Source organism: Pristis pectinata, chromosome 20, assembly GCF_009764475.1.
Source record: "Pristis pectinata isolate sPriPec2 chromosome 20, sPriPec2.1.pri, whole genome shotgun sequence".
NCBI lineage: Eukaryota > Metazoa > Chordata > Chondrichthyes > Rhinopristiformes > Pristidae > Pristis > Pristis pectinata.
The window spans coordinates 22,471,348-22,496,172 of record NC_067424.1 but is presented as its reverse complement, the minus strand read 5'-3'; the positions used below and the strand labels follow the sequence as shown (position 1 = coordinate 22,496,172).

The following is a 24,825-nucleotide window of genomic DNA, read 5'->3' as shown; positions in this document are numbered from 1 at the left end:
GAAATCCAGCATGGACTTGATGGACCAAATACCTCCTTTAATGTTGCGGGGATATACGGAAATAGCTGTAAAAACCATATTTTGCATTCCCATTTCCAGCCTCCATGGGAAAGTGGTCTCTGTCCAGCTGTCCTCATCCTGATCATATCCCTACAATGGCATGAGATAAGATTTTCAAAACTTTAACTTGTTGGCAATATATGTGTAAGTGATGAAGATGTACAACTTGAAAGGGAACCGGTAATAGTGGAGCTCCAATGATCTTACTACTTTTGTTCTATTTTGTTGCAAAGGGCGATACAAAAGGTTGGGAGTGCAGGGAAATACAGTCAATGAGTTGTTGTAGTGAGTCGTTTAGACACAAAACCATCTTATTCTTAGGCAGTGGAGGGTTAAGGGGCTTGCCACTCAGCAGAGATTGTTCAGTCCGCGCCCTGATTTTTCAGTCATGTTAATATGGTTGGTCAAGTCCTGAATCAAAGGCAGCACCAAGATGCTGATGGATGGGGATTCAGCCATTATGCTGCCATTTAGGATCAAGGAAGAGGAATCAAAATTTCATTGAACTATGATTGGCCATAAATGCAGCCTACAATTATGAGCCCATGACTGAATGCCATGTGCCACTTCTTCAGGTTTACCAATGGAGTTGAGCACTGTGAACTCATCAACAAACAGTCCTACCACTGACCACAAGCTAAAGAAAACATCATTAAAGCAGCCAAAGATGTTTGGGGCAAGGACATTTTCTCAAGGCACTCCTGTGCTAGAATGATGGGTATGGGATGGGATAGGATGGGGAAGGGACAAATGACAATTGACTTCTGACATGAAGATCGTCATCTGCGTAGTACACTTCAAGCCGCAAAGGATCCAGCTTCTCACTGCAAGTAACCTCAGTTTTACTCAGTCTGCTTAGTTCACTGGTCAGCCTTGAGGTCAAGGACAATAACTCTCACCATCCCACTGGCATTTAGCTCTTATTGCCTGTTTCAAGCCTATAATTAATACTGGAACCAAGTTGGCCAGCAGACCATCTGGGTCATGGCAAGAAGCTGTTGTTTACAGGACTATTAATTTCTCCTGTGATTACTCTAAACTGGGAGAAGACTGAAAAGGCAGGGTTTCAGAAGACTTGGTGGAAAATGCACCGATGGGAATACAATTACAGATGTTACTAATAGAAAGAAACAGCATCATGGGAGGAGGCAAAGAGTGATATAGTCAATCATTCACAGGGAGTACAACAACTGAGATTTGTGGTCAGCCTTTCCGTTGCTGGTGAGATCATTTAGTTTCTTCCTCTGCTTTAGCCAACTTACATTACCAGTGTTAATCATTTCTGCTATCATTCTGTTAAGATCTTTTTTCTGAGATCAAAGGTACTTCTCCTTTCTGACCCCTCGCCCTAACCTCCTGTGGAAAATGCTCAAGAGGTCTCTGATTAGAGCAGAATGTACAAAACCTTCCAGTCCTTCTGATAGTTAATTCAGTCCACAGTGAAGTGGAAAGACCATCCATGAATGATGTGCCAAGAACACCATTTCCAAATCTCAGCAAAATCCTCCAAATATCTTCCAGGTACAGCAACCATCTAAAGATGACTAAGGGCTTCTGCAATGCTTCCATTTCCTACAAGTCACCTGCACTGATCAAATCCCAGTTCCACCTTGTGAACAGCCCACTTTATTTTGATGAGTGCTGCCAGGAAATCAAGCGGAAGAAGAGCTTACTTCCACAATTCTCCACTCTTAAAGAATTCACTTGCATGGGTCCATTAAAAAGTAAACAGCCCATCACAATTCGGCTCACTTGAACATTATTCCCAATGGTAAATGTCAACCATTGATCTGCACTCTATTAAAAGCCAGTATCTTCAAGAGGCACATGAAAAAAGGTAGAAAAAAAAATCAAGTGCTACCATATGACCGCATACTTTGTTATTGCTAGCTTGATAGGCTCAGTACTTCCACTTAAGTACTGCAGATTAGGAGTCTGTGTTTTTGAAGTGCACATACAGAGATGGAAAGGCATCATCAGTCAGTGCAAGTACATAACATGCAATAACAACTTTAAATGCTGTTGGTGTTTACTGTAATTAGTTTCTAAACATAGCCTACGTTATTCTCTTATTGATGGAACCTCGAAAGGCAGCTTTCCTGTTTGCAGTCATGTAAATGAGAAGTAAACTTCACAGAAGTGAATCATTTTGTGTTAGTTCTGTCACTTCCGATCAATAGTTTCAATACAAGTCATCTGCAAAAGTAACATAACCTCATTCATTGGGTGAGCACAACCAACTAAAGTGTGATTATAAATAGACATCTGTGGTTGAAATCTGACATTTTGCCAATGCAAATGCTTTCCTGCAGAGCCAATGAATTGAAAATGTCTGCTGAGGCTTCATTTCAGTTCATTGCTACTTTCATTTACATATTTTGAGGAAATGACTGCTCAAATGTTCAAGGTCACTTGTAAATTTTATTTGAAAACTACAATCACTTACTTCCCCAAGCACATTATGTGGAAGTCAGAGTTATTCCTGTGTTCATTAAAATATTTAGTACCTTCGTGCTCTGAAGCTTGTTACGGAGACAAACACAGCTGAACTGTGATACTTGCCCACTTACAGGGATAAACAAAGTAGTTCATTTTATCAATATTTTCAGTGCAATGAATTTATGTTATCTAGCTAGATTCAAGCTCAACACCTGTCACAAAGTTGTAACAAGTCTACCAATAGAACACCACCTACATTAATATTCACATAAAGATGGAGATGGTTCTAATCGACCTATGAATTCCATCATGCAGCAGAACAGTTTTGTGTATTGTGAAACAGGATTTTATAAACTTCTGATTGGGGAGCAGAAAATGCACCAACTGGTACTGGGGTCTCCAAGCATTTGGTGTGAATTTCCACAGAGACCACCAGAAGTGCACCAAAATATTAAATAGTACATAGTGCACATTTTGACATTTTACATAAAATTCTTGTGCGCTCAGTGTGCAGGCCAATCAAACTGAAGCAGGCCTTAACTGGGGAGTTGAGGACCACCCTGACTTTAGCTAAAGGTGTGGGGGTAGGGCTGGCTTCCTTTGTTTGTTGCTGGGGAATCCAATATATCCATCTTCTTCCAAGGTAGTCTTAATTCAATTTTTCTTCGTGCTTCCTGCATTTTTTTTCATAAGGTTTACTTTTGAAATAAAAGTTTTCTTATTATTGCTGCCAGCTCACCCTCCAATCCCCCTGACACCACTCATTCCCAATCCCCCGCTCTACCTCCTGATCTTCTGAACCCTTCTGCATCTTTTCCCTATCCTACCACTGAGTTACACCACTTCATCCCATTGTCCCACTCCCCAACCCATTTCCTCACCTGCCTTGCATTTGCAGACCTCACAGAGACACCTCTGTGCCCACTAAATTTGCAAGGCCTGTTCAACCAAGTACAATGGAATTTGGCTGAGTGGTTGGGGACAAGGGCTGGGGAAGGGAACCTCAGAAGAAACTGACACGGGCCTGGTCTAGTGGTATGCAGTTAACACAAAGATGGGAGGTAATTTTCTTGAGTCAGTTGTGCTTGCATTCTTTCATACATTTTTGAGAACAGCATATTTATTTTCCACTGTGAGATCGCTCGCTTAATAGAGTGAGCGAAGGCCAATACTCCCCTTAACCCTTTTTCACCTGCTACTTACTCAGACACTTTTTAGAATGCATGTCAAGCAAAAGACTTGGTTAATTGCAAGAGCTTGTAGCATTTTATACAGCAAATTATTCTCAGCAATTCTTAGTAAAGAGAACCATGTACAAATCCTTTATAATGTCAACATATATAAAAGTAATAGTATAGAAATCGTCAGCACCTATTTGAGGGGCTGCAGCTGGGAAATTAAGTAGCACACTATGCCCAAGATAACATGCTCTTTTGAATCGACCTTGAATAGGGAAAGACCTTTCCTTCACTTTCTCTGCAAAGTGAGCTTCAGGTGAGGGGCAAAGGTCACAGACGAGAAAAGGTAGAAGTCATTGGCAATCTGCAAATAAGTATTGGCTCACAACCTGGAGGTGGGAGGTAAGATGGTAGAGCTGTCACAGGGAGGGTTGAAGGAGTAGTTTCAGTGACTGGTAGTGTGGAGGGAGTATAGGTAGTCAGTTATATGTAGCGGAATCAGGCGTGGCAGGGGTTAGACCAGGTTAACAGAGAGGAAGGTGTGAGAGTTGGATGGTATTGGCTGGGGCAGTAGATTGGGTTTGAAGGAGAGCAAGGTAAGGAGCTTGCTTCGGAGGGACCTATCTGGGTTAGGTTCTCAGCAACAGACTGGGACATGCTCAAGTAAAGCTCCTTTAAGTGATAATGAAGCAGACCTTCCCAGCACAACAAAAGTCTTTTTCTGCAACAGTGCTGCATGTGCAGCGCAGCCTTAAATGTGTCAATGAAGATTCTATAAATGGCATGCAAACGTGCTTTACACATCATTGATACCACTGTGCATAACAAGCTTACTCTGTGAGTTAACTCATCAAACACAAGGAGCATTTTCTGATGCACACAGTAGTCCCTGATTTTCAATAGCATTGCATCTTAATGGAAACTGAATCACACAGAGGTGAAATGTAGCTATACAATCAGATTCTAGGCAAATGTGTTTTGAAAGCAAACCAACATACTCCACACCTGGGAACAGCTAGCTACACAAAAACACACAAATTTCTTTATAACTTATTCATTTTGCTTCTGTATGAAATTTCTGTGTTTTTTTAATCATAAATTAATGTTCACTTTTGAAATATAAACTAATTATAAAAAGCAACAACTGGATCAATCCTCATCCTGTTCTGGCACATCCATTGTGCAACCAAGTACTTGAGAAATTGCAGTGGAACTTCAGCATGACCAGAGGAATGAATTCATATTGGGACTAAGTCAAACCTCACTGCACTGGAATCGGTGATGCTCTGAGCTATGTGCCCTTGAACTGACAAATGACAGGGGAAGCAAAGACACAGCTTAAATAGTAAAGCAAGGGGTATGGAGTATAAAAGTAGGAAAGCCTTATCACAATGGTACAGAGAATTAATGAGACCACATCGCGAGTCCAGCTTTGGTCTCCCTATTGAAAGAGGGATACACTTGCATTAGAGCCCAGTTCAGATCTGGTTTATCAGATGGAGTCATGGGATGAAGGATAGGAGTAGGTTGGACCCATAACAAGAGATTCAGCTCTGAGAGAGCTTGGCAAGCATGAATTCTAACTTGCGGTTTCCCTACCAGCAAATTTAGAACCAGGGGGTCAGTTTCAGAATGAGGGATCATGAGGAGGAATTTCTTCTCTCAGATGATCATGAATCTTTGGAATTTTCCACTTCAGATAGATATGGTGGCTGAAGCAGGGAATACGTCCAAGGCCGAGAAAGACAAATTTTTCATCTGTAGAGGGATCAAGGTTTGCGGGAAAACGGGCAAAAGAATGGAGTTGAGGCCAAGTTCAGATCAGCCACAACCTCATTGAATGGTGGAGGCAGCTCAGATATCTGTAATGGTATATTCCTGCTTGTATTTCTTAATTAAGTTTGTGTTCAATACTGTGCAGGCCAAAGGATGCTGTCAAATGACTGATATTTGATCATTTTTATAGATTTCAATTTATACAACAAATTGAAACATAGTGGGTTTTGACATTAAAATATTCAGATCCCGTCAAACAACCTCAAGAACACAGCATGGTTTCAAACAGAATTCCACTGAGAAATATGTCACACAAACTGTGAATATTTGGGGATTTCCTTCCTTATTTCCATCAACTGCCACTCCAAATAACAGATGAATTCTCCAAGGAACTTGCTCAGGGAAAACCCTTTGCATTTTTCAAGAAACAGAACAAACTCTGGACTTGTGATCTAAATACTTATTTCAGTATAACATGGGGATCAGGCAGTTGAAACAAAGATCAGACATGATCTTGTTGAATGTCAGAGTAGGCTTGAGGATTAAAGTGCCCTACTCCTGCCCCAATTACTTCTGGTCTTATGATAACCAGTTATTCCAATTAACCAGCATCAAATAAATGTCAAGCATTATTTAATATTTACTTTTATTGCAACTGAGCACAACTATACTCATTTTATAATTTCAATAGCTTAGTAAAATACTTAAAAGAAGCAGAGATGTAGTGAGATTGAAAATACCCAAAGGCAAACGGGGCAGCATGGTAGCGCAGCGATTAGCATAACGCTATTACAGCACCAGTGATTGGGGTTTAATTCCCACCGCTGTCTGTAAGGTGTTTGTATGTTCTCCCCGTGACTGCGTGGGTTTCCTCCGGATGTTCCAGTTTCCTCCCACATTCCAAAGACATACAGGTTAGTAGGTGAACATGGGTTTAATTGGGCAGCACAGGCTCACTGGGCCAGAAGGATCTGTTACCGTGCTATATAAATAAAATTGAATCTTTGTTTTTAAATAGAGGTTTAGATGATGACAGTCCCTCTGAAAAAGTTCTCAATTTTTGTTAATCTTCATAAGTTCTACTTTGGAAAAAAAATGTCATACTACCTGTTGACTGTCTTACAGGTATTGTTTAGCTGCTATAAATATCACGATGTTTAAATGGGATTTCAATATTGTCATTTTACATCCAAAAGATAAGGATTAGTCAGACTTGGGTGCATCATACATTAGTTCTGCCCCAGTGAGAAACAGAAGCATAAATTGGGCCAAGAAAGATGATTATCTGGGGAAGAAATTGAACAGGAGAAGCATGTACAGGTGATTCCACAATCCTTCACATTCACCTGGAAGCCAGCCTCGTTGGAATGCAAAATGCTGGTAGCATAACATACCTGACAGTTATAGCTACTGTCAGGAATTCCACTACTAACTGCAAATAAACATTCTTATACAAAGCACCGTGAAGTTCATTGAGGAATAATGGCAAGCAAGCATTCCACATTTTAATAAATTAAGCCCTGTGTAATTAACTAACACATTTATAAGTAATTGTTGATTTATCACAGAATATAAAAAAAGGATCTAATTCTGTACTTGCACTTAAGAGTCATACTCATGAAGCCCAGACTGTAATTAGACGATAGGAACAGCCTCTATAAAATACTTAAAATACTTTAGTTCATCCTTGACATTAATAAACATTCACTGAATGACAATTATAAAACACGTTGATGAGGAAGGTGTGCGGAATTGCTCAAGGATGGGACAAAATTCATGAATCTTCCTCTAGGCCCACATTGCTGAAATCTGTTCACTGGCCAATGGCTAAAAATGTCACTGTTCAGAAACTTTTTTAAGAAACAGAACCAGATCAAACTGTGCTGGATCACACTCTTCTTTGCCGTGAGTGCCCAGGATGTTCTGAAGGGCGACGATAATCTCTAGTTTCGTCTTTCCATTATCAAGCACCTTCTTACAAACCCTCGTCATTGCCTTTCCTTTGACTTGCAAGTTTTTTTTGTCAAAAGAGACCATTCAATTAGTCACCTGATCTTTCACCTGGTCTGCCACAAAACAAACTGCTGCAGACCCTAATCTTATGCGTTTTTCTTGTTTTATTTTCAATTTTCCGTATATTCCTGGATGATATCTTTTCCTCGAGACATCACATTTTCCATTGAACCCAATTCCCACCGAGCCTACCTTCTCATGCCCAAGGTCAGTTGACCCATAAATGACTCCCTCTTCTCTGGCCCAGACCTTCTCCCTCTCTGAAACCAGCATCAGTAATCCATCCTCAGAAATGCCACGGTATTTCTATGATTCCTCCCTCTTTCACACTTGTACACTCACAGTAACAGCAAATACTTGGATCCAACTTTCATATGTGCTCTGGTAACATCTAGCTCCAACTCTCTGCTGTGTCGCTATGTCTTTCAGTTCCTACAATGCCTCTGTACACTATCAATCTGTTTGTCAGGCACCAATCTTGGAAGAGGCACATTTACATGAAAATGACTAAACATTAAGATTAAAGCAACTTTTGACACACTGACTTTTCCCTGACTCTAACTCTATCCCGACCACCATGTCAAGTTTTTGACACACATTTGACCATAACCCCACATGCTCTCCACCAAAAGATTGTCTACTTCCACTTTGGTAACAACACCTGCCTTTGGTCCTGCATTCCCATTGTTCCTGTCCACCAGCTACTAAAATGCTTGTCCCTGGCCATCCAACCTTTACTCAACATAAATATCATCTCTTCCCATACGCTATCGCCAAATACTGTTCCATACCAAGTTCCATTAGTTTATCATTGCAGTCTTGCAGGCTGAATTGGCTTCCAGGTCTCCAATACCTCAAATTTACACTTACATCCTGGGGTTTAAAATTTCCTTGGTTTGGTTTCTACCTTTGAAATAATATCCACAACTTTAATCCCTACACACCCTGCCTTAAATTCTCTGTTCCTGGGAGTTTACCTTGTGCATGTCAAATCCTCCTTTTTCTGACCTTATTGTTGTGCCTTCAATGGAGTCAACACTCAGGTATTCCCTTTACAAAATCCTCTTGCCTCTCACCTTTCAGGCCTTGTTAACCCACACCTTTTTTTCCAATTATGTTCATTCTTTCTAACAACCTATCTTTAGTTTGCCATTAATTTATTTTCTTTCAGCCGTTTCTTCATGCTCAAGGTGCTATATAAATGCAAGCATGTGTTATATAGTAAGTTCATACCTGCACCACACTGCCATATTTTATCACCTCTCCATGAACTTTCTTATTTTCCGTTTCATTCTGCTTCTGTTCCAGCTCAGCAGCATGCTGCAAAAAGAAAACAGTTGAAAGTTGAGTGGGTTTTGTGTTTCTTTTTATCTGCAATCAATATAACAGTCAGAGGTTTATATTGACTTTAAATGAAATAAACATTGCCTTTAAACTTCCCCTAACAATCTATATTTCAACAACTATATTGCCCTCAAAAACTTCAGAAATGAACTTCTGCTTGTTACAATTGTAGCTCTGCAGAGTGCAAAGACTTTTGGTACAAGAGTCCTTCAACAAGCTTGGCATTAAATTACATAGCTCTTGAAGTGAGGTCAAGGAACACATGCTTAATTTGTAACCACCTTGTACAATGCAAGTAGTACACCTACATTGTACTGCCTGCAATTATAATGATCGTCACTCCCGGCCAACACTAATCCCTATGAAGAAGGGTCTTGGACCTGCAATGTTAACTCTGCAGGTGCTGTCTGACCAGCTGAATGTCTCCAGCATTTTCTCTTTTTACTTCAGAAGGAGTTAAGTTAGAGTGAAATGAGGGAGGTGGAAAAATTAAACTGTCAATGTCCAGTCAGCAGTTGGTAAAGACTGTCTAGAAGGGGCAAGAGGCCAGAGGGAATAGTCCAGGTGGATTGGGGGTTCTGGAGTGAAGACCCCTGGCCAAAGAAATAGCAAGGAATGGATATGGCAGAAGAAGAGTTCAATGTCACATTACCCTCTGACACAGGCTTTTGGACTTGAAATGTTAACTTTGTTTTTCTTTCCACAGATCCTGCTGAGTTTTCCAACATTTTGTTTTCATTTCAAATTTCCAGCACTTGCAGTTTGTTGTACTTTGCATGTTTGCTTGTTGGATGGGGAAGCCAAACAGTGAGTGACTACCACTAGCTAAACCTAGCTTGCACTACTTAGAGGCAGTCTTCATCTCTTAAAAGGAAACTTATAAAGGCAGCACAATGGCAGTGCAGGTTGCGCAGCTACCTCATAGCTCCAGTGACCTGGGTTTGATTCTGACTCCCAGGGCTGTCTGTGTAGAGTTTGCACATTTCTCTCCTGCTCTGTTTCTTCCCATACCCCAAAGTTGTGTTAGTTGTCACGTTAACTGGCTGGTGTAAACCGCCACAACTGTAGGTAGGAGAAGTGTTATAGGGAATGTGTGAGAGAAATGTTTACAAGGAAATAGGTGGGGGAATGCATTTGTTCTGAGAGCTGGCACAGACTCAGTGGGCCAAATGGCCTTATATGTTGTAAGGAAATGTGAAAGGTAGGTAATCTACCACTGCATGTTCCAACTCCTAAAGAGACAATGGTGTTGGCTATTACTAAGACACCCTTTGCCAAAAGCAAGGCTAATGTTAGTCATCAAAACTAACATTATAGTCATTACTCATCCACCTTCTCCCATCCCACCTCTCAGTACGTACTCTCCTGATTTAGAAGCTGCAGATGATTTAAGCACGTCTTGCTTACTTTCCCCACCCTAGCTTTGTGCACCACAATATCTCTTTCATTTCAGATATCCAAGAACTGCAACCTTGCCAGACAGTGTAGTTGACTCTTCTTCAACTGACTCCTGACCTCTGCTAGCAAGATGTTCACTGATGCAGTCCAGAATCTGGATGCTCATGACTCACTGGAAAGCTTCCATCAATACCTTGATAACTCAAGACCCTCATAATTCCTGCATATCCAAGCCAACTCCTTGTACTTGAGAATATGTGCCAACAGCATCATTTTCAAAGATGTTAGCTCTTTAAACAATTCCAACACTTCACCTTCCACCATCACCCTCTGCTTTTTCTCACTGAGCTAAATATGTATCCAATTAGCTAGCTCACCCTGGATCCCATGAGATCTAACTCTAATTTGATCAGTTGATTGTGAGCTGTCTTTCCAATAGCTTTATCTTTCTGCTTCCACTGTTTACCATAAACATTATCGTGTGTTAAAGCTTCAGCAGCCTGTTTTAGATATGTTTGGCATCCTTCTCTAAAACATGTTCTTTTGCAGTGAATTGGATGATCTTAGTGAGACTGATGGCAGTGAAAATATAATTTGCCGTCAGTATTATTGGCTGCGAATGTGACAAGTTTGCTGTGCATGTGTTTGATCCAAGCTGGAAAATGTCAGTGTCTGGAGATCAAATGATAACAACTTCAGCAGTAATGTCTCCACTGAAGTAGTTCACTGTTACCAGGGATCGTTTGTGATGTGGTCCTTTAAGTCAAGTATGAAGGACACTGGGCATTGGTGTTTCAACATAAGTTGGGAGTTTCAGAAATGAAAGGGACGAAATCTCAAAATGCTGAAGATAACCTGATGCAGGATCCTGAGTGTTCTGATATCTGTTATGGACTAGATTTTCCTTTACCTGTAATTGCAGTGTTGTGAGACTTCTGTCTTCTCACTTGGAGATCAACTGAGAATGAGTTAATCCTGAAGGCAGCACAATGCTGCTGCCCTGCTTGTATTGTACAAGTCAAAGTGCCTACTAGCAGTGGGAGTGAGAGAAAATGTAGCTGCAAAGTTTAAATCGTTGCAATTGTTTAAAGAGCTAACATCTTCGAAAATTATGCTGTTGCACATATTCTCAAGTACTCTGTATTCTGTTATTGTTTTTACCCTGTATTACCTCAATGCACTGTGTAATGAATTGATCTGTATGAATGGTATGCAAGACAAGTTTTTCCACTGTACCTCGGTACAAGTGACAACAATAAACCAATATCAACAATATCTACTAAATATAATGGGAAAACAGCCAGATACATTCTGCCCACAAAATTAGGGACAAATCCAATCCAGCCAATTTCCAAAAGTATAATTTCAACCATGAGCAAATTGATAGGAGGTACTGCCAATAAACAATCCTTACTCATCAAGAACCAAATCAATGATGCTCAGATTGGGTGCCTGCAGAACCACCCACTCAACTCAATTTTAGTCTTTTGGAAAAAAGCTGATTTCCAAAGTTAAAGAAAGAAACATTGTATTTCCTGCCATTTCCTACCACAGCAACATCTCCCCACTTCAACACCAACCATTCCATTTTTCTTTACTTTATAATACAGTAACTTAGCCCGTCATATCCATGACAGTTCAAAAAGAGTTATCAACCCCATCCTGCACACTCAGTGACTGTAGGGGCAGTATTACCTTGAAAGCAGCCAGCTTGACTGACACTGCATCTGCCACCTTTACCATTCACTCCCTCCACTGCCAGAACACCTCGTAACAACGTGTACCATCTACAAAGTACACTGCAGCAACTCTGCAAGGCATTTAAGACAATTATCTTCAAAGCTACAACATCTTCCATTGACAAGGACAATGATAGCCAGCACATAGAAATATCACCGACTAGAAGTCGCCTCCAAGTCTAACTGCATCCTGACTTAGAAATATACATCAACCATGTTTCATTGCAGGGGAATTAAAGCCATGGAACTCCCAGTACTTTTTGAGCAACTTCACAGCACAACCTGGTGCTATTAATGAGACCAGCTTACAATTTGTGCAATCCTGTATCTAGCAATGGACAAGAAATGGTGGCCTTGCTATAATGCTTCAATCCTGTGAATGAAATGAACAAAAACACAGACTGAAAATCCAACTTACTCATTGATATGACCTAAACAATGTCTGTATCTATTAGGCCAAAGGAATGAGAGAGAATACTGAAAAATAGTTTCACGGCACAATGTTCCAGCATAGAAGCAAACCAAGAGACAAGTCAATCAGGTTTCTCACTCGATAAAAGGATGGCCACAAGACAAAGAGAAGTCAAAGGTCAGGATTTTCACAGTTAGGACATTATCTTAATATATTTTTAAAGCTTCCAGATGATCAGATAGAACTGTTCAGTAGTTAGTTCAGGCAGTTACTTCTGAGTTAGACTAGATGTGCTTTTATATATGAAATGATTGGACTGTAGCTGTTTCCATAGTTTGTCAACTCTGCAAAGAGTCTATCAAGACTCAGCTAGCCAGGACATACTGTTGGTTTGAAGAAATTAAAAACCTGCAAATCAGCTCACTGGAACAAGTCAAGGACAGTGGACAAGTAGACAAAACAAATATCTTGGTTATTGCCACGTGGTTGAAGAAGTGAGGCCGTCGTTTTGTGAGACTGTTCTTGAAACCACCATTTTGTGAACATATTTTATGAACTAACACTTGCTGGATTAAAGTAATCGAAAGTGGACATAACGAGGACATAATGATAATCTGCTAAATCAGAGATCATTTCCAAATTGGAAGTTATTTGGGGGATGCTCCTTGATAAAGGTAGAAGAATTAATACAAGCTTATAAGAAGAATAGTCTGTGTCCATGAACTGAAATAACCTGAGCCCAGTGTCTGACTTGAACTAGCTGTAACTGATTTGAAATGGTCTGATTCAAGGAAAAAACAAAGGAATGACATCAGAGGCATGTCCTTATTTGAGAGAAGAGCAATGAGGTAATGCTACCTATAGTCTTGGGCCAGAGCCAATGAAAAGTGGACACAGGCTAGCCCGATTAGTCAGAACCAACGGAATTGAAGTATAACTGTGCAGAACTGATAAGGAAGAAGAATAAAATGAAGGATTTCTGATGTGTAGTGAGCAAGAACTCTGGAGACTAACTATCACAAGGAAGATCCCCATGCCTGGGGCAGGGAGAAGGAGCAATCATTTGACCAACGGGAGATCCCCTATTTCGGTGTTGTAAGTGGGAGAAGTAGTTTGGGTGAGTACTGGTACGAAAGGGTTCGCAACATTCAGGAATTGTTGACCCAGGGTTAACATAACTTACATAGATATTTGCATCGATATAATAAAGCTGATTCAACAAAGTTGTGAGTAGTTTGAATTAATTAGGATTTGTGTGGTCATTTACCTAACTCAAGTTAGGTTGACCAAGGTAAGGGTCAATAATACATACTTCCCAACTGCTTTGAAAGTGAAAAAGGAGAGCACACCACAAATGGACCGTTCTGATGACAACATTTCACACTGATGCATGATAAACACTTAAAGTTTTGGTTACCTACACGTTCAGCATATTGGGAACAGCAATTCTCCAAGATGGCTGATATTAGGTGTCACTACATCACTAAATAACTTTACAATAAATATTATATTTTTTGAACTTGCATAATGATCTACCATTACCACTAAACAAATCAAACTTGTCCTGAATAGGGTGCTCAAAAAACAAAATATCCATGCAAAAAAATATAAGGTATGAAAACCCTACCTGAAGCTTCTGCAACAATGCAATATCTGCAAATTTTTCTTTGTCCTGCTTTGCTTGCTTTGCTTTCCAGTACTGTTTTTGAGCTGAGTAGCGGTTCATAGGACATACCTTGAAAAGACAATCTGCAAAACAAAAAATTAGATAATTAACACATCTAAAATAATACTGGTCACTGAAACTTTTGAGGGATATTTCTCAATATTGTTACAGAACTCAGCACGCTTAATTTATGGAAATGTTGTACTGTAGGGAATTGGATTTCCGCCTTTCTCGCTGAAGGGAAATAAAAAAAATTAAACACTGCTAGATTATACATACATACACTTCCAGCTGCATCCACATTTGGGGTTTTCTTCCAAAATGTTTCAAACAGGTTGTTATTGTGCATTCTTTACAACAGAAACAAGAACTCAAGCAAGAAACAAGAGTAGAAGTCAATTAACATTTAATGAATAAACAAGCTGCTTCAGTGAATAAACAAGGTGCTGCCTTTTGTGCCATCCAGGTGTTATAACTACTGCAGATCTTCAAAATTTAAATTCTTAGGCCCATCTACCATTTGCAAAGGGAGAATTGTGTTCCTATTCTAATGCCACCAGGTAATCTCTCAATTTCTTGACATAAACAGGAGATAAGTAGACTGATACCAGGTTGTTATTTTTACACACAGTGCTATTAGGTCAGGCCACAGGAAAACAATATTTTTGTGCTGGTACCTCACATATACAGTTCCAAACCTTGACCATACCCAGAGCAGAAGACCTGCAAAGCCACACGTCTTTGTAAACTAAAATAATTGTGGGTGGAGCAATTGCATCACAAAGTTTTCACAGTTTAACAGATTTTCCAAAGCAAGGTTAAAGACATAATTACTCAGAGAGTTTGTGATAACATCTAATTTTTCTGCAATTGACTGTATCACATTTTTCCACAACCCTTTACCTTTGAGCTCAATGGACCATATTTAGGAAACAGAATACAATACACCAGCAAAAGACAGTGGGTGGCATAGTGGCATGGCTAATCGAGCCACTGCCTCGTGGCACCAGAGACCTCGGTTCAATCCTGACCTTGGGCACTGTCTATTTGGAGTTTGCATGTTTTCTGTGTGCGTTTATTCCAGGTGCTCCGGTTTCCTCCCACATCACAAAGGTTGTGTGGATTAGTCGGCCCATTGGGCAAAGTAAATTGCCTCCAGTGTGTAAATGGGTGGTGGAACCTAGTGGGAGTTGATTGGAAAGTCGGTCAAATAAAATGGATTAATGGAGGATTAAGATGGTTGATGCAGAGTCGGTGGGCTAAAGAACTGTTGCCAAACTGTTTCTCCCTATCACTCTAATATAGCAGCCAAGAAACCACTCCACGCCATTGTTTTTGGTGTTAAAGCAGCTCTTGGGCTCATCTTCATGCTGCTGTTAACATTGGGTAAAGAGTGAGAACTTCAGCTGAAAGGTTCACAGAAGAGTGTTATGAGGTCCATCTTTATAACACTATGCTGAAACTGGTATGGTTGAAATTCAACTTTTTTTTAAAACATGGTCCACAGTATATCTGACCAACCCTTAATTTTTAATGTAATTGTAAATGAAGAGTACCTGTTAATCAATTGAGGCAACACGAGATTTTAATGAGAACAATATAGCAAGCAAAAAATATTGGAAGGGCATAAGACAAATACAAACTTGGTCAAAACTGTGAAGCATTTTGTATAAGTAAATAAAGTGAAACCTTTTGCATTGAGAGGAGGATCAGTAACCCAAGGACAGTGTTTCTACACTGATTAGTAAAGGAATCAGAGAGGAGAGGAGAATTCTTTTAAGCACAGCATGTTATAAATTTGGAATGAAAAGGTGGAAGGAGTATATTCAAGAGCAACTTTCAGTAGACATATACTTGACAGGAAGAAATTTGAAGAAGAGCAAAAGAAAAGAGTGAATTAGATAATTCTTTCAAAGAGCTAACATGGGCTCAATGGGCCAAATGTCCTTCTATGCTTCATTTGAATACTATCGGTGTAATATTATTCATTTTAGTTGAAGTCAAAAAGTTGATTAAGCATTGGGAATAAAAACTAGGTCTAGAAGGAGGTCATCAACATGATCTTACAGGTGCAAATATAAAGCAAACCAAATTCACTTTCAACAAGCAAAGAAAGTTACACTTGTGTGATCAGACCTTCCTTCCACAAATGGATTGTTTGCTGCTGAGATACATTTTTAAAAGCGAATCAATTAATACCAAAAGCTTTTCCATCGCCCAGGAGATGCATCCATTTAGCATGAATGTAGCTGATATAATTTATTATATTTCTTATTTCCACACTACTTTAGGATTTTTGATACGTTTAATGTTCTTCTGTCTGAGGGCAAAGAGAGTGATTTTCACAAAGCTGTTTTTCTGAAGCTGTACTGTAACAGGAAAGAATCAGAGTGCTGCTATTCAGAGTTGCAGTTGCTCATTCAAAGGAATAAATAGAAAGGACCAACCTTTTCCGTATTCGTTACAAATTCAGTTATTTTTAGCTAATCTGATTATTTTTATAACAGGATGGCCTATCACTAGCATCCAAATACTTTTTTTCAGAAAAGCAGCATACCTATAGTAGAATACAAAATCAGCTGCAGAACCAATTTCTTTTTGTAGAAATTGAGACACAAAAGGAAATTCTTGTAATAGTTAAAATGTATTCATGGTTTAAAATGCAAATAATATTCAACTGGTTACATGTAACACCTGTTGTATGGGCTTTCAGATTAGATTCTTTGACCAACAAGAGTCTGGGAAGTCATTAGATTTCTATGTTTTTTCTGTATTTGTTGGTCTCCAAGCATATCATTTTTATTAGTGTGTCGGGATAAAAATGTTTTTTTGTTTGCATTGGGAACACTGACTTTCTTTTGATAGCTGATATCATCATTCAAAACTTAGGAGACAAAAACCTGAGGAGGCTAAGAAGTTCTCTTAAATAAAACAACATAGTTGTGTGAATTTTATCAAAAACTGCTTGAGCAAAGCACTGAGATATTTGATCCAGTCCTACATGAACAGGCATGGAGGCCACGAGACATGCATAGTGACATCAATCAGTCTATGAAACACGACCGATGTCACCTGCTAAATAATGCTGTGCATACAAGGCTCATGAATGGCTGAGACTTCAGATGCTAGACAAAACCTCACGAGATTGTTGACGCCAGCTGAAGTAATAAAGGGCCCAATCCTAGCTGGGCCACTGCTGACAGACTAAGGAGCAGACCTTCCTCAAGATTGTTTTTTTTTGTTCTCTTTAGCAATTGCTCCCTCACCACAACATCTACCCTGCCAATATTCTCGCATTCATTTGGATCACCCACAACCTGTCCCCTAAAAATCTCCTTGACTGCCCAATTCCTCACACGTCTTCAATCCCCTCCCACCTCCTGATCTTGAAGACCTTCCAACCATCTCCTCCAGATCCATCCCAGCCTCCTACTGATTAACTAATCATAATCATCTCCTGTCCTCCCACAAACCTTCTTTCCAAGCCCGTCCCATCCCAGTCCTTTCCTTTTTAATCACCCTCCTGCCCACATTGCAGCCCAGCTACTTGAGATCTTCATCCACTCCTCCTGTTGCTTCCACTCAAAAACTATCCATCCCACACAATCTACTTCCTTCCCCCCTCCACGTCATCTCTGCCAATCATTGTACCCTCTGCAAGCCCATCTCAAACTGCTGTCCAAAATACCCTCTGCAATTACCACAAATTTGTGGTGGAAAGACCTTTATGGCAGTTAACCAAGTGCCATGCCTTGAGCTTCTTGCATGACTGAGTATTGAGGATTAGAGGCTTGCACCAAACTGATTCAGGCACCTCATCCAGCACTTTGAAGCATGTTAAGACACAGTGTTTTAACATTTGGAGGATGGGCCACCATTGAGATATTTGACCACCACAGAATTATAAGCCCAAACTCTATGTCTCATCATCACAAACATGCTCAAATTTAAAAGGTTCCAAGGTTAAAATGTTCAAATTTAAATGATTGTATTCCTGGTAACAGGATTATAATGTAGAAGGAAATTATTTACTTTATTTCACAGTCGAAAAACAACTCCAGACTCATTATTAACAATGTGATGAAAATATATTTGCTGGGAAAATATCAGTTAGTCCCCAACAGCCAAAGAATACATCACAATGAAATCACAAACTTCAGGCACTGCCCATTTTGAAAAAACTGTGAAGAACTATAAACACATAAGTATCAGTGCTTCAAAAAAACAAAAGTTATGAAAAACAATATTCATGGATACTTAACATATGATTTTTCATCTGTCTGAGCACAACACATTTTAGATTTCCTTGATATCGTAATGCCATGCAACTGATCTCTTATCCATACACCTATTATTTGCTGTCACTATAATCCATCACAACTTTCAACAAGCAGAGCTTTGTGAGAAACTGCCTCAGTACACATCTTCTTTTATCATTGGTATTCCATCAACCGGACAAATAAAAATATATTGACCTGGAATTTACATGAGAGTAATAGCGAGGATATAAGCACTCGCCCTTATATTGGAGGCAGTCAGTGAACAATTTTTGAATGACATACATTCACCATGAAACATGGAAATCAATAAATTCGTGTCAGTGATTCCTGCCTTAACAAGCATGCATCTTCCAGGTCTCCACTGAGGCAATTCAAGTTGATTCAATAAATTAATGAACTTCAACTTTTACATATCATTCCACTTTGAAAAGAAGCATCACAAACATTACACCTTTTGAAAGAGGTACAGTTACATTTTCGATGTCATACTAAGACATGATTATGCTTGACTAACTCCTCTGGACTTCACAGGTGTGCAAGTGTGGAATCTAATACCTTCAGAATATTATTTCAAAACTTCATTCATTTTAAAATAATATAAATATTATTTTTACATTCAGCTTCTACCTTAATTCATGTTTATGTCCAAATCTTTATTTTGTTTCCTGCAAAATTATTAACATGTTCCCTGAAAAGAGATATGCTCTTACTTCCTGTTTTGCAGTCTGTCAGAATTCTTGGAAAATACAAACATTCATCTCATTACCAACATTCTTGACTTCAATCCATTGGTTTATTTATACAATTGAATTCGATCATCCACAGGTTCCTCCTTATAACCATCTCCTTTCCATAACCCATCCCCACTCTGTTCACTCCACCACTAATGTTATCCATATGCTTAGAAATCCATATCCATATGCCCTCTTAAACAATTCTACCTCTCCAGTTCCCTCCTTTCACCCCCACACCACCCCGACCCCCTGCCCACCAAGATCCTCATTAAAACCAAGAACTTTTCAATGAGCTTTTGGTCAACCCTGCTAATCTCTTCCTGAAAGTATTTTAAGATGGAATAGTTTGAAACAGGATATATGGTAGACAGACATATTTGGGAGGATTGGCTGTTTTAAGACCCATCATTTACAGAGCCATCCACCATGACAGGGGTTTTCTCTCCCCAGTTATAGCTCTATTACGGTCTCAATGATACTGCTTACTTGCCATAGCTTGTCATCTCTGTTGTTATGCTGCACAACTATCAGGTAAGTAGACAGGGAACAAGATGTATTTCAGTTTTTTTCTTCCAGCAGTGCTTGGGTTAAGTGATGCAAGTTTAGATGCAGTACATCAGACTGAAATTTATCTGACAATGTCAGGCAAGGAATTTAAACTTACTTGTTTATTTTCCAGTGGTCAAATAACAAAAGGTTAAAGAGAAACCCTTCAAATTTCTTCTCAAATCCTTTCAGTTAAGAAAGCTACCTCTCCTACATTCCAGGGAAAGGATTCATTTTCTCATTTACTTTGAATTAGTTTTCTTTCAACCTTTATGCACACAACAAAAACATTCTTCTGTGCATACTCCCTTGAAGACTAGCCAAAAAAAATATTCTTCTGTTCACCATGCACAAATACACTGTGCAGGCATGCTGTTCTTGCATCCTGTTCAACAAATTACAATGCAACATATTCAAGTACTTAACAATAAGGTACTGATATCTGCAGTGAAAAGACACTTGAAAGATATAAAAAGAATTTTTTTTTCTTTTCATTCTAATAATCTTCTTTTATAGATCTTTGGGTGCGTTGAAAAGTGTGAATGTGACTATCATTGTTTTGCCATTACTTTCAAAAGATAATTTAACCATCAGTTTCAAAGCAAATATATTTAATGAATGGAGCTTTCCACTTCAATTCTCATCGAAATCCAACATAACCTCAGGCCCACTATTTTCAAATGCTCAGTGCATGAAATGGCAAATGCATGGCTTCACAATAACTGACTTGGCATCAGGAGATCTTTCAAATAAAAAGCACTGTTTTAACTGTCAATCATAAAATAATTGCCCAGCAGATTTGCAAAAACTTCAGAACTCAGTTTTAATTTACCTAATTTTATACCTCCATCCAATGAAAAAACTAGGCAATGATCCACACATATCATTCTAAACCAAGGCAATCATAAAACCAAGCAAAACCAACATCTCTCAGTCAGAATAATCAGCTGTAATCGTGTTCACCTTGAAAAGTAGAATTCTACCAGCTTGCTCCTTTGCCTAGTTACAGAAATCCAATACCAATGGTGATAAGGTGTGGTATAAAGGCTGCCCAACATTAGACCACACCTGGAACACTGTAAAAAGTGCAAGTCTTTGTTGCTCAAATTCGTGGGGCTCCTCTATATTATCTGACAAAGTCTAATTATTCAATCATATATAGAGTTGAACACAAATAATTAGATTTCCAGAAGCCATTTGATATACACACATTTAAGAGAACATCAATGGAAGGTGAAGGTTAAAGAATTAAAGAATTGATTTTTTGCTTATTTGTTCATTTTTGGGGATGTAAGCAGTGCTGGCAAGGGAAGCTTTATTGCCCAGGCTTTCACCCATTCAGTGAGTCACCTTCTTGAAAACATTGCAGTCTGAATATCATGGCCATGGTATAACTGAGAGGCTTGCTAAGTCGTTTCAGAGGGATTTAAGGGTCAACCGCACAGCTGAGTTTGGAGTCACATATTGGTCAGACAAAGAAAAGATAGCAAATTTTCTCCCTTGAGAGACAATATTGAACCAGATATTTTATTTTACAACAATCAGGTAGCTTTGTGATTGTTATTATTAATGAGTAGCTGACTTTAAATTCCACAGCTGTCATAGTAAGAGTTGAACTCTGCTCTCTAGATTAGTGGTTCAGTAAATTAACCACTGTGCCACCACTGATAGGAAATAGGCCTAGTTAGGAAAGCGGCTAAGTCACAGGATATGGAAAATAGGATAATGACGTGACAGGATGTGACTCGTGGTGTCCCATCAGGATCTGGCCACAGGTTTTCAATATATCTATGAATGACTCGGATGATGGGTTAGGGAAATCACAAATGCATGTGCCGCCCAGCTGCTCCCTTGCACACTCTTACTTATACATTCTTTCTGTGGGTGTGTGTGTGCGTTGGGGGGTGGAGGGGGTGAAAGAGAGGGAGAATACAGTCATGATGACAACACAAGCAAGGAGAGATGTTGAACAATAGTGTGACACCATCGATAGTGCATCAGTTATTATTAAGGAGAAATCAGTTAATAATTCTGGTAGTAGGGTCATGACCTAAAAAGGACTAATTCTTCACTGTACCAAGTACCTCAAGCTCGTGCTAGTATTGACAGGTGAAAGTGAGGTTGTCAGTGGTTAAGAAACAGAAACAATGGAGGTGGTGGACTGCATAAGAATTTGGGAGGCAAGGCTCAAGCTTGTGGGACGAATTATCAGGCTGGATTCAGCTGAGTGAATCACACCTCCCCCGGCAAAATGAAGTCAAACAGCCCCAGACTTCAGGCCATCAGTGCTGAGCATCACCCCACTCTGGTTGTCAACAGGAACCACAAGAAAACACTGTTAATAGTAGGAATGAAAATAAATATTCCTTCTGTCTTTGTGAAATACTTTTATTAATCAAAAGACATCATTACTTTTCTGCAATTCTTTCCATCTTGCTCATGGCTATATTGCAACTTTCTGAATTTCATCTTATAACTTAGCTCTGATCCAATGCATATTGGGGTTGATAAGATAGGTACCATTGTAAGCAGCATGGAACTAATGGAAGATTGTGCCTGCCAAATAGATCCCAATTTAGCAAGTACATTATCAACTATTTTGATAGAACATCTTACTTTCAAAACAGACAAAAGCTAAAACAGTGGAGGTCCAAAGATACTTGAAGCCCATTAAAATGCATGGTAACAGAATGCTAATCCAAAATACAAGTCGACATTATGACACAGCTCTACAAACCACAGGTTAAGTGACACTTGGAACACTGTGAGGAGTTCTGGGCTCCAAAATATAGAAAGGATATGTTGTCCTTAGAGGGATTGGATTTACCAGAATGGAACCCAGACCCACAGTGTTAAATTGGTAGCCATGGGATCTAGAATATGAAGGGATAATTTGATGGAGGTTTATAGGATATTAAGGAGAAATGAAATGGTCGATGGATATCATCAGTCTCACCAGTTAATGTCCAGTATTAAGGTCATGGCATAAAAACAAGGGCTAATTCTTTACTGTGCTATTTCACAGTAGCCTGAGGCATAGAAAAGATACCACCAATGCTGTCTCTGCAAAATCCTTCAAGTACGATGGAAGGGTGAGCAAACTAGCATCATTGCCTTGTCCCAGTATTAAGACCTTAATTGCAACCAGTTGTCTACATAGGGCAGACCACGTGGTTCATGTGCCCAACACCAGACTCCTGAAACAGACACTATCGTGGGGACAGATTACCAGGCAGTCAGAGGAGAAGATGCAAGGATGCACTGAAAGTCTCCTAGACAAATGCAACCTCCCCACTGACTTCTGTGAATCCCAGTCCCAGGCTCAAAGTGGAGAAGGAACATTTGAGATGGCATTGAGAGCCTCGAGCAGAAGGAGGGCACCTCCACACAATATCCCCACCAGCCTGCCCTGTCTGCCATTTCCTGCCCTGGCTGTGGAAGAGTCTATGGTTCCCTTATTGGCCTCATCAGCCACTTGAGAATCCATAAAACCAAAGTGAGTGGATATTATCCTCAAACCCAAGGAACTACTTTGAAAAAGATTCTTAAACGAGTGATTCAAGTTTGGAATGCAATTAAATCATTCGTGATTGTTAATGATACCAATAGATATTTGCTTCCCTGAGGGAATTGATGTAAGTATTACAAGTTTGAACCGCTAGAATAGTGGTTCAGGAACAAGGAACCTTCTCCTATTCCTGTGTTCTGACCTGTAACTACTCATGTCATTAGTTGTGCGTGGATTGCAATGAATGAACAGAAAGGAAAATGAGAAAAGGTCCACCAGCCACTCTCCTGGAAAAAAGAATGAAAAGATAAACCACAGGAGATTACACTCCAAAAAGTCTTAATATAATCAAGAAAGATCCAGGGGCCTGCATTTTCAGTGATTCATATTAAAAATGCATATTCATTGAAATAGTGATAGTTCCTTGTTGCCAGTTTATTCCTGACAGGAATGAGTTTGTGAAAAGAAAGTCTTCCTCATATATAGCTGGAGGCTTTTAGCCTGTGTTCATACAGGCATGCTCTCCCCTCCTCCCCCGCACCTGCCTATCACTATCTCTTACCTGCGTCTACCTATCACTACCGTGCCCACCCCGCCTCCCCTCTTTTGTCCACATATCACTGCTCTGCTTTTCCCTCCTATCTATTGGGCTTCCCCTAAAGAAGGGTCCTGACCTGAAACGTTGACTGCCTGCTTTTCTCGACGGATGCTGCCTGGCCTGCTGAGTTCCTCCAGCATCATCATGTTTTTCATCTAGATTCCAGCATCTGCAGTCCTTTATTTCTCTGAACTCCTACCCTCTCTATCTAAGCAAACATGCTGCATTTTACAATCTTCAATCATTGATAAGAGAATTCGAAGTAAAGGAGCCATTGGGAGGTAGTGACCATAACATGATAAGTTTTTATCTGCAATTGGAGAGGGAAAAGGGCAATTCAGAAGGGTCAATTTTGCAGTTGAACAAAGGAGACTATGGAGCCATGAGGGAGGAGCTGGCTAAAGTTGACTGGGCGGGCATCCTAGCAGAATTGTCAGTGGAACAGCAATGGCAGGTATTCTTGGGAATAATGCACAAGGTGCAGGATCAGTTTATTCCCCAGAGAAGGAAAGACTCAAAGAGGGGAAAGGGGCCACCGCGGCTGACAAAGGAAGTCAGAGATAGCATTGTGTTAAAAAGGAAGAAGTATGGCAGAGCCAAGCTGAGTGGGAAGATAGAAGATGGGGAAATTTTTTAAGGTGCAGCAGAATTTAACTAAAAAGGTAATTCGGGAAGAAGAAATGAGGTACGAAGGCAAGCTAGCCAGGAATATTAAGGAGGATAGCAAAAGCTTTTTTAGGTATGTGAAGGGAAAGAAGTTAGTTAGGAACAATGTTGGGCCCTTGAAGACCGAATCGGGTGAAATTATTACGGGAAACAGGGAGATGGCAGTCGAATTTAATAAGTACCTTGGATCTGTCTTCACGGGGGAAGACGTAAGAAATCTCCCAGAAGTGAGGATGGACAAAAGGCAGAGGGTGACAGAGGAACTGAAGTGGATTGACATTAGGAAAGAAATGGTGATGGGTAGACTAATGGGGCTGAAGACTGACAAATCCCCAGGTCCAGATGGTCTGCATCCCAGGGTACTAAAGGAGGTGGCTCTAGAAATTGTGGATGCATTGGTGATCATTTTCCGATGTTCCTTAGATTCGGGGTCAGTTGCTGAGGATTGGAGAATGGCTAATGTTATCC

At 39.8% G+C, this 24,825-nt stretch overlaps 1 protein-coding gene across 1 annotated transcript in view; it reads right to left on the bottom strand.

Annotated features, from left to right (window-relative positions):
* Positions 1–24,825, bottom strand: part of itpr3 (inositol 1,4,5-trisphosphate receptor, type 3) — a 226,867-nt gene that overhangs the window by 144,546 nt on the left and 57,496 nt on the right. Inside the window, exons 3-4 of the mRNA XM_052034535.1 lie at positions 13,987–14,108; positions 8,700–8,786 (exon numbers count right to left, since the gene is read on the bottom strand). Coding sequence (XP_051890495.1) covers positions 8,700–8,786; positions 13,987–14,108 — 209 coding nt within the window. The remainder of the gene's footprint in view (positions 1–8,699; positions 8,787–13,986; positions 14,109–24,825) is intronic.